Source organism: Prunus dulcis, chromosome 1 (genome assembly GCF_902201215.1).
Source record: "Prunus dulcis chromosome 1, ALMONDv2, whole genome shotgun sequence".
Taxonomy (NCBI): Eukaryota; Viridiplantae; Streptophyta; class Magnoliopsida; order Rosales; family Rosaceae; genus Prunus; species Prunus dulcis.
The window spans coordinates 10,493,484-10,505,059 of record NC_047650.1 but is presented as its reverse complement, the minus strand read 5'-3'; the positions used below and the strand labels follow the sequence as shown (position 1 = coordinate 10,505,059).

Sequence of the window (11,576 nt, the reverse complement as noted above, 5' to 3'; positions counted from 1 at the left end):
AACATGATATAATGCAAAAGCAAAGTTCCTGTATGCAAAACGGGATGAGTACATGCAATTGCACTACCTGAACCATTAACCCTACGTGCATGCAGTTGCAGTAAAAGTAATTACATTTCAGTGTTGGATGTTGTGAAGAAAACCAAAAAAAACATTTGTAAGCAAACAATGGAATTCAATTACATGATGTGCAACAGTCGTGCATGCAATTGCACTCGCTATATTACAAAAGAACCGCGACTGTGCGCAAATAGGGATATATACATGCAATTACGCCTAATTTATAAAGTGTAATCCCTTACGACCTACTGTCAAACTGTCTACTTTGCCTGGGAGCGTGTCATTGGCTTCCTTGCGATGGGATGATGAGGGATGGATGGACCATGTTGGGCCAACATGTCAAGTTCCTCGTCGACAACTCTTCGAGCGGACTCCCTTACTTCCTTTAGACGCGTGTTTTTTGGGTTCTTCAGCAACGATAGTGCAACGCGAACCCGCTCGCTCGCATGTTGAAACTGCAAAAAAAATAACAACCCGTCAAAGAAATGATTGAAAACAAATATCTGACATGGAAGACAAAACTATGAAACGAAATTTATGCCGACTCACTTTATTGGAACCGTGTGATGTGCATTCAATATCTTCTAGCCAATTCATGACGAAGATACCACAATCGCATCCATTTAGTTGTCTGGGGGCCTTGTCAGTTCGCACAATGTTGAATTTTGCAAACTGCCATCCTTTGTCAAAATGTTTGACAATCTCATCTTTATAAATGTAGTCCAACACTTTCATCTACACCACAATCAATTCAAATCAATTCATAGTCGGGATGTTAGGAGAATAAAAATACAAACCAAAAATAGGTAAATTAAACTTACAATTCGTTCCGCTAATTGATAACGAGATGCGTTGTATTTAGCACCGGGGAGACTATCCCATAGTTCAACCTTTTTATCACCCATAAGCACCACTAGCAAATACCAATGACTCCCAATTCGATCCAAAACGGGAATGAAAATCTAGGAGCACAATGACTTCCTTAGAAAAACATGCGTATACAAAAGTGCACTAAAGATATTGTAAAAAATAACTTAAATCGATACCTTCTCGCACTTCCTAAGGCCTACGGTGAACCGTTTGGAGAGTTCCCTTCTAAGTTTGACACCCAATTCAAAAAGTTTCCCATCACTTGTATTATTTACTTGCTCCTACATTCACATATACTATAAGCGTAAATTCATTTACTAAATCACAAACTATAATAGTTTGAAAAATATGAATGCTTACCGACATATATGTGTGGAAGTACCAATTCCCTGACCCCTTTTCTTGTAGATAATAGACTTGCACGTTCAGTACTCTATCATTAATCCACATTTCGGGCCTCAGGCACATGAACTCATCTCTCGTGACATGATGTCCGTTTTCTATTTCAATTATACGTTCGTCACTATAACAAAAGAAGAAACCAATTGTTATAGTTAAATTCACGTACGGGACAACATATAAGGAATTTGGTCAATTTCATAATTCAACATTTGTATGTAAGTAGTTACCTTGAAAAGTTGTTTGACCTAAAAATGTAACTGAATAATTCAAAATCGGAGTCTTGTAAGTCCTCGGGTTTTAATTTGAAAGGCCCAATTTTAATCTTAGACGCCGTCTTTTGCACAGCCTTTCCTTTTGCATTTGACGGGTCAACCCATGGCTCTCTACAATGAAGCCCTGGACGCCTTTCAGCCGTTCGACGTGTTTGAATTCGACTTTGATCACCACGGGCCAATTTTGTGAACTTCCTCTTTTCCACGCCAAATTTCAACTGTGGAAAAGGGAATCCAAATATTACAGTTTGAAAAAAACAAAAATTAAGTATTTTACAACTATGTCAATAAATGCGTACTGAATAAACGTAAAGGATAACAACAAACTCGATCTTGAAACTCCTAATCGCTCATCATACCTCAGGTTCACTGAAACTCTGTCCATCCGGTAATGGCGTCCAAGAATTGTTTACATGAACTGGACCTTTCTCCTTTAATTTCCTAGATTCTTCACCCTTCTTCTTCACAGCATTCTCACCACCTTCATCTCGTAATTTCGGTGCCCCGTCCTCCTTAGTTTGATTCACATCTTCATGTCTTGCGTATTTCAGAAAGGACCTCACTTCACTCATTACCTTGTCAGTGAGTTCCAACACTGAACGCTCGACCTGTGCCTGTATTACTGGAGCCAAACTCATAGAAACTTGTTGAACTATTCTTTCAACGTTTACTCCAGACACTTCATTTGTTCGACGGTGCTGTGAAACAACCCGCACGGTAGGAGTATCAAACCCACCTTGCTTGATAACCCATCTAATCATTTTCCACACTGAGTTATTGTCCCAAGACACAATGGGATCCAAAGACTTATCAACATATACTCCACCATGGACAATTGAATCGAAATACAATAGTTGAAGAAAAAGCAATGACCCATTTACATATGCAACTTTCTTCGCTTTGAACGACCTAACACCTTCACATAAGAAGTTGAATCCATGGTCGGCCCAGTTCTTGGTCTCTATCTTCCCTGGGATCGTCAAGAAAGTTAAATATTTCCCCGTCACTGATAGTGAAGATGAGGGGCAAAGTATAGTGCCAAGTGCAAACATCACAAATCGAACTTGAAAGTCCTCATTCGCATTTTTGCACTTTTCCAATTGTTCAGCTAAACCCTTTACTAATACTCTTTTGCCATTTCCACCGAAACTCTTGACTAATTGTTTCACCTTTTCATCTTCTACCGGCCTGTCGAGTTGAACATCCTCGCCGGTGTTCTTAAGACCCATAACACGCCCAAACTCATCGGCACTTATTCTAATCACATTGCCGTGCAGTTCTATAGAAGACGTATCAGGATTGAACTTTTGAATCAAACAATGGCATAATTGGCGGTGTAAACGAGTGCACGACAAAGATGCCACATTACCGAACCCAATAGCCTTAATTGCTAACCGCTTCTCCTCTGACAATTTTTCCACCGTACGATGGAATCGGTCCGGGCTGCATCTAGTTATCCAACTCATCTCATTCACTGAGTCGTTTACTTGCCCGCTTGAACCTTCTAAGGCAGAACCATATGTTGCCTTCTCTGCAGTGTTCAATTTCCTCCACTTATTACTAATCTCTTCTTGTACCTGAAATAAAAAATTCTCATGAATATACCCTTCTTAATAAAATAATTAATAAACTGACCAAATCATTGTCATCTCTCACCTTATGGTCCAACTTTGCATTGGCCACTTTCCCCATTTCTTGTCGTTCTTTTTTCCTGAAAATCATTTATTTTTTTTAAAAAAAACCATTATAATATTAAGCAACCACATTTCCAATTTGTAGATGTACGTGTAACTTACATGAAATTAAAAAAAGCATCTCGGCCAACTCTTGTTTGTTGCACAGTTGTCTCGGCCTTGCGCTTTCCTTTCGCTGATCGCCTTTTTTGAGCTTCCATAACTTGCACAAATCAAGTACAAAACACTATCATGCAATTGTCTCTAGAGCCGATCATTTGAATACTAATCCAATGCCTAATACACCCTAAACCCCGTAAACCCCGTAAACCCAGTAAACACTACAACATCACATTGCTTAATTCAAAAAATACGGGGACCAGGATTTGCACACAGTTGCTTAGTAATTGCATGTACTGATATGCAATTGCACGACACTACTTGCAAGTGCATCAGCCCTCCATTATAACATTGCACAGATAATACACACAACCCACCAATGCATTTCTATATTGGGCGGACATTCTGACTCATTTCAAATCCCAATCCAAATCTTAACCATTCCTAACATTACACTTTCGGAAGAGTTTACTCCCCATACAAAAAATTCAAAAACACATTCAAACCTACCTACCTACCACGAAATCACCTCACGTGCATAATTTCAAAACAAAACTATATACTGTAATTGCATTCAGTTACTTGGATTTGCATACAGGCGATTAGTAATTGCATATAGAGATATGCAATTGCATGAACATAACAACCATGAATGTGAGATACCCACTTCACCTCACGACACTTTTCAGACTGAGAAACCCACTTCATCTCATGAATGTGAGAAACCTACTTCCCCTCTTGCCCCAATTCATCACCACAGAAATTCAATTAACAATAACATAAAACATAGTGTTAACTTACCTTCACAAGGAACTAATACCAAATGCTTTCACAAGGGCTCGATTGCAGATGAGAGGAGTGCCAACAACCTACCAGCGACTGGAAAAACTGAATTCCAATTCCTATTATCAACCCAAAATGCTAACCCAAAAAATTTCCCCAAAATCCAAACCCTAGAATATGGGGTTTTCTACAATGATGACAAAGAAGAGAGAGAGGTTGCAGAGACAAGGAAGAAACTTTCTACAGAAGCGGAGTTGAAGAAGATGACTTTCATCAGAAGAGGAGTTGAAGAAGATATCAGAAGAGGAGTTGAAGAAGATGACTTCGTGTAATGAAGATGTTTCAATAGCTGAAGCCGTGCGAAGTAGGAGACACATCCTGCTGACCTGGTCAGCAGGTTTCGTATGCTTTTTAAAAATCCTCACGTGATGGGCTGCACGGGTGCGCCCGATGCACCGCAGACAACCTCTTTAATTATTACCTCATTTCCTCTCTCCTTTATTCTCTCTCTCTCTGACGGCCCACACATCTCTCTCTCATTTTTGCTCTATCTTATTTTCTCTCTCTCACACTCCATCTTTGTCTCTGTCTCTCATGTTTACTGAACTAAAACAGTTTTTTGCTGTAATTTTTATTTTTATTTTTGTAAATATGGATTCTGTGAATATAATCACATTTATGCTCTTAGCTTTCTACTATTGTAAATAAACTTTTTCTCCAGAGTTATTCAGGGACGGGTAATCTTTTGAACTTTGCAATAAAAAAAATATAAAATGCCCATTCTTAAGACATGGGAATGTCAAAGAGTACAAAGCGAAACAAATAAGGGAAAAACAACAGTACTCGCCTTCTTCATCTTCTCATGAGCAAGGAGTTGTATTCTTGTGTTTTTTTTTCACTCTATCAAACGATAGGGTTACTTGAGAACTAAGAAGTCTGCCTTTTTTTTTTTTTTTTTTGTTGCTTTTTCCTCTTTCTTTTTCCTTGCGTCCTTTTAAGTCATTTTACAATATGACTAAATTTATCTTTAAAAGTTTAAAGATAAGATGGGTGGGAAAATAGGACAGGTGCATGGAAATAACATCACTCTATTGTAATTGTTGAAAATTTTGTTGATGTAACATCTGAATATTGTATCATGCCAACAACAACAAAAATCTGAATATTGTATATTATTTTGGTACAATATTCAGTGGATATTCCTGATTTCCTTCCAATTTCTATAAGTTTATAATGACATTGGATATCACTGTGTAAATGAGTGGGATAAATATTCCAAATAAAACAAAAAGAGATTGAAATTTCTATAAAGATGTAAGAGAGAATCATGGAGGGTACATTAATAGATCGGCTGCACGCTTCTCCCCTAAATTGTTTTTCCTTGTACATAAAATTTATTTTGACATCAATGAGATTAGTTTTGATGCAGTATTTGCCTATTGGGGAAAAAAGGATCTTGTTTGTTTTGTGGGTGTTTTGTCCTGAGAGTTTCAGAGTTTAGCTCTCTGAAGTTCTAACTTGGCAATAGTACCCAAGTGGACTTCATCTGGACCATCTGCTATTCTCAGTGTTCTTGCCGTGGCCCAAAGATGAGCCAGACAAGTGTCGGATGACAAGCCAGCAGCGCCATGCACTTGCATTGCCATGTCAAGCACCATCAGCGCCATGTTTGGGGCTGCTACCTTTGCCATTGCTAAAGTTCCTCGGGCTTTTTTGTTTCCAAGTCTATCAAGTTGATCAGCTGCCTCCAGAACCAACAATCTGGTTTTCTCTAGCTCTATTCGACACTGCAACACAGAAAGCCAATTTAGAAAAGAGTCCAACATTATTGCAGTAAGAGATGAATCTGAAGATATGCAAGGAAGATTCAACTCAGATCACTTCTTAAATCATTTGAACAGCTGGAAAGCCTGGAGTTCTTAAACATCAGTGTTGCATAATCAGTCTCTGTTTATAAATTTATAAAAACATAAGTTTCTCAATTATGCTATTGAAGGGTGTAAAATTATCATACCTTTGCAATATCTGAACGAAATGAGCCCTGTTCAGCAATCAACTTCCCGAAAACTTTTCTACTAAGAGCCCTTTGAGCCATTATCTGCATGCCACGCTCAGCAGCTCCCATCAGTCTCATGCAATGGTGCAACCTTCCTGGGCCTAGTCTACCCTGCAGAAATTAAGTTTGCTTTAATAACTAAAGCAAACTGAGGATAACTACACAGTGAACCTAGGATATGTCCAGTCACAAAACCAACAAGAGCTCACCAACAAACTAATTAAGTCCTCAAAAAACTAAGAATCATCTCTTAATTTGCAGAAAGAAATCTCAGAAATGAAGATATTTCATTTTGCGTTATAGGCCAGCCTGCGGTGATACACACACACTACAAGCTTCTAACAGGACATTGGAGATGATCAAAGTCCTTAATCATGCAAGTTGCCAAATCAAATTGTTGATTTACCTCAGAAAGCTTGAATTTTTAAGGTTAGAAATTTCAAATATCATTTGGTGAGGTTGAGAATATAGTACTCAACGAAAAATTGCAGTAAGAATCAAATCCAACTTAAAATACGGATATCAAAATTGCAATATGTTACTCAGAAAGCAGTGAACAATACCTGTGCAATCTCAAACCCACGTCCTTCTCCTAGTAGAATATTCTTTGCTGGGACACGTACATTCTCAAATAGTACTTCTGCATGCCCATGAGGTGCATCATCAAAGCCAAAAACTGTAAGTGGTCTCTTTATGTGTACACCTGGAGTTTGGATATCCACTAAGATCATAGATTGCTGCTTATGCATGGCAGCATTGAAGTCGGTTTTTCCCTACATTGTATTCAGATAAACTTCATTAATTATATAAACAATGAACTGAACAATTAATTAAATGGCATACAAGAAGAACTAACCATAACTATAAGAAGTCTGCACCTCGGATCCATAGCGCCACTTGTCCACCATTTTATTCCGTTGATTATGTATGAATCTCCTTGTCTGTACATGAAGTTCAGAGGCAATCATAAATATATATCCAACAGAAACTCGAAGAAAATGGCATATAACGCATCCAGTGATTGCAAATATTTGTGGAAGAAGCTTGGATGAAAATATTGAGATTTGAGATACGTTTCCTGTATAATTTCATTGAAAGCTGCTGTTTTTAAAATCAATGATTTTGAAAAAGAGGACACTGCCATAAATATAGATGCTGCATAAACTCACCTTTTAATAGAACACTCGATATTGGTTGCATCAGAGGATGCAACTCTAGGTTCCGTCATTGCGAATCCTGACCTGATTTTTCCCTCAAGCAAAGGAAGAAGCCATTCAAGTAGCTGCTCTTTGCTCCCATACCGCAACAATACCTAAAGTAAGGGGTTCAGTGTACAACCAGATCAACAAACCACGCAAAACGACAGACATTTTACAGAAAAGAAACTAAACAAAAACCATTGCACTATTTAAACATATGTTCATCTGCATATCATTAGGATGAAGAGATGCTTCTCCAGAAAAGGAAGCCATTTGGTTGTAACACTGGTTGATCATTCATAAGCAGTTGGTAATGTAAAAACTTTCCTACCTCCATATTTCCCGTGTCAGGTGCACCACAATTGAACACTTGTGGAGCCCAAACAGAACGACCCATGATCTCACAAAGATATCCATATTCGAGGTTTGAAAGACCTGCGCCCAATAAGCGATCGTAGGTATTCTCCGATAGAAGATGATTGCTTCCATCAAAAATCAATTTTCTGGCCCTGGCAGCACTATCAAACTTCACACAAGTACAAAGGCAGAAGCCAATTATGTCCGTTGGAAAAAAAAAAAAAAAATTATGTTGCATATTCCAAACTGGGAAAAGTAAACATCAGACACATACAGGTATCCATAAGTTCCATAGGCCTTCTTTCTTTGCTAGCTCCTTTAACCTCTCCTCCTCTGGATGGACTGTCCAACGTGAGGTAGACTCAGCAAGTTTGTAGAATTCCTTTTCCATGGGATATATGTGATCTTCCAGGAACTTTAACAACCTGTTTCTCAATTCCAAAACCCTTTTACCTGGGACAAACTTCCCTCCCCCTTTTGAAAATACTTGATCTTCACTTTCTTGTCCAGATCTTTTCAAGTAGTCTTGAGAAACAAAAGCGCCTTAGGCAACAGTTTGGTATATTATTGTTGAAAACTGAGAGGATTTTTTTATTTTGATCCATGTGCAAAAACATGTAATTCAAGGTCAACAAAATTTTCAGATGGCATCACTACCTGATGGAGGATGCTTGGGAAGCACAGATTCTCGTCTAATAAATTCCCATGCAAAGTCTATAATGAAATTAGCTCTTTCCCCTGCATGCTGGGCACTCTCTCCTCCTGAAGCATTACCCTGCATTGTAATGGTCAATTATCACTTAACTCCATTATACAACACCCCTGTAACTTGATTGCACAACATCCCATGGCAAAAGGGTTTGCACTAAATTGAACACTCAATTTTAAACTATTGCTCCAGAAGATACCATGATCCATCTACTATATATCCCTGCATAAATTGATGCTCCACGAAATAAAGAAAAGGCAATATAGAACTTCCACTCCGAAGATGGCCATGGCTTTCCCTGCAATGCAACATTTCCAGCGTAAGTCTGTCAGTGAACAGAAGTTTTCAAAAACAGAAAATAGACCACCCTCAATAACCATGTACGGGACCATCAGGTGGACAACATTCATGACAATCAGCTATATAAACCGATTTTGAACACCAAAACTTAAACACTACTAATTAACTTATATGGGCCAAAGTTCATTATGTAGCTTTATCAACCATGGGAAAATATCAGTATTAACACCATCTATCTTAATGGCTTTTACAACCACCTATGTATCAACAGTAAATGACGACGAAATGAGCCCACACAACACTGTTCATTCAATGTTAATGTACTGTTGGCTTACAGATGAAGAGCAGTATTCTGCCACATACTGTGCCTGAGACGGAATCCCTTCTGGAACCCCAGTCTGTTCCAAACCTTCACCATGTTCAACCCCAAGGTCCACGTTGTAAGGCTGCAAAGGAATGAAAGTAGTAATCAAAGTGAGAAATCCCAGGATAATACAATTATCTAGACTATCTCCAAGGCAAAGAGTTGAGTTTGAAAATAGGCAAGTACCAAAGAGCTGTACGCAACATCACACATTTGGTTTCCAAGAGTAGACAATTCCCAGTCAAGAATGCCAATGACTCGATCCTGCACATTAAGAGTTTTGCATCAGATGCGCACTCAGATTTTTAAGCTGTATATTCTAAACTTCAACGATACTAAGATCCATCCAAAGTATAGCATGATAAAAGGAAGAGAGAGAGAAAGTGAGAACTACGTAAGTTTGTATTTTGTTATTGAACATAAATTTTGTTGACTGAAATGCATCATCCTCAAAATATTTTAGAGTCCAGAACAGAAGTAGATTGATCGAAAAGTTCTCTAACACACACAAGCATGGATATTATCTCCATGTAAGCACTCAATATGGACTCTTGGAGTACCAACCTCAATAGGATGAAACACAAGATTGTCAATGCGAAAGTCCCCATGAACTAAGCCAGCTGCAGCTCCTGAAGAATCTTCAAGAGGAATGTGCTGCTGTAACCAATCAATCAGCTCAAACATCTTTGGATTCCTCTTGGGCTTGCCCTCACCAGTGGAGGCAATATATTGCTTTGCCCACCTCTCTACCTAAGAATAGCATAGGAGTCATAAGCCCCACCAAGTTATAAGAAAAAGAATTTTGATCAATAGCTTTTCAAGCTCATTTTCGGCTCCGATACACGCATATTAAGTTTTCAACTGGTACCCTTTACCCCTTTTCACATACTGAGCAAATTCGTATACGATTTAGCAACCAATATTTATGCACCTGCCGTTTACAATAGTTGTCGCGGCGCCCATATTTTCCTAGACCAATGGCATCAACATCAGCAGAATGTAGGGATGCTAAAGCTTTTGCCGTTGCTTGGTAAAGTNNNCCCTCCTCTTCTCAGGTGTTACACCCTAATCAAACAGAGAAAATAACATAAAACAACCAAGAAGCGAGTTATTTACCACCGGAAAATCGACAAACCGTGCTGAAGGAAGAAAATTTTAAATCGCTTAAAAAACAAGCAAACCACCACTAAAGCTATAATGCCAATCCAATATGCACATCAATGATAGTTGACAAAGGAAATTGGTACCGGTAGCTTGGGGTCGAGAAAAATGCGTCCTTCCAAAAACTCCATGATGTAAAACGGTGTTCCAATCACGCTTGGGTCGGAACACAAACAGAACACCTTAGGAACCGGAACCAGTGTATGAGTACCCAATGCCTGAAGAACCTGTGGCCAATAAGAGAAAAAAAAATCAATTTTTTTTTTCCTCTTTTTGCAGCTAAGCAGAGTATCTTATCTACAATCTTTATTTTTTGATTAAGTTTTGACAAAAAAAATGCAAAAAATATTGTCTTTTTGCTGCTCTTTCTAAGCAATCAAATAACATAGCAGATCGAATTGTGAGTAAAAGAAAAACAAAAGAAGAGATGGAGATATTAACCTGGAACTCTCTCTCGACGGCATGAGCAGACGGGAGCAACTTCCCCGCAGGCTTCTTTCTCAAAACGTAGCGTTTCAGCGACGCCCCCGAACTCACCTCCAGCTTATACGTCGGGTTCGATTGCCCATGCCCAAACTAATCATTCCACACACAACCCAAATATCAAAATCCAGAAACGCACACATACGACACATACATATACTTGTATAGACAGAGAAAGAGAGAACCTTCGAGACTGTGAAATTAGAGGGAGAGGGAGGAAAGCCAGTGACGTTAGTGGAGGCGTAGGAAAGCAAGGCCTTGAGGTCGAAGTCGAGAGCTTTTCGATCCATTTCGATATCTTCGATAGGTTTACCAAACAAAAAAAGAAAGAAAAGAAAAAAGATGAAAACTTTTTGAATTAAATTAAATTGGTTTTGGCGTTCTTGTTCGTGTAGCAGCTTGTGGTGTTTCTGGGCGAGATAAGCGTTGAGCAGCTGAACGATTCTTAAACGCCTGACTCAGTCTCCTCCCTCAGTGTCATTTGCCTCGTAAAAAACAAATCAAAATTAAACCGAGGATGAGGGGAATGGAGTGTACGCTCTCGAGTGCGGAATTCGGACCCACGCTCAGGTTTTGCGGGTCATCCTGCACGTGCGTGGCGTGTGTGGGTTTCCCGGGCGTGTTGGATTTTAGTGGGCAATGTTTTGGCGGATTGGGAAAAAACGCGTGGCAAAAAGAGGATATGTGGATATGAATACTTTGGAAGGGGCAACGTTTCGACAGCCGGCTGATGACGTCTAATTTCGTAGTTTTTTTTAGTACAAGCA

The 11,576-nt window shown here is 39.0% G+C and overlaps 1 protein-coding gene across 1 annotated transcript; it reads right to left on the bottom strand.

Moving 5' to 3' along the window:
- Window positions 1–5,451: 5,451 nt before the first annotated feature.
- Window positions 5,452–11,320, bottom strand: LOC117616725 (probable acyl-CoA dehydrogenase IBR3). Its single transcript, XM_034346122.1, is given in 17 exon segments — window positions 5,452–5,967; window positions 6,195–6,347; window positions 6,800–7,009; window positions 7,093–7,177; window positions 7,406–7,548; window positions 7,767–7,961; window positions 8,067–8,317; window positions 8,450–8,567; window positions 8,701–8,799; window positions 9,137–9,247; window positions 9,352–9,429; window positions 9,730–9,915; window positions 10,097–10,207; window positions 10,210–10,230; window positions 10,413–10,553; window positions 10,768–10,902; window positions 10,995–11,320. Coding segments are annotated over 17 exon segments (2,439 nt in total). The 5' UTR covers window positions 11,100–11,320; the 3' UTR covers window positions 5,452–5,670.
- Between the last annotated feature and the right edge of the window lie 256 nt (window positions 11,321–11,576).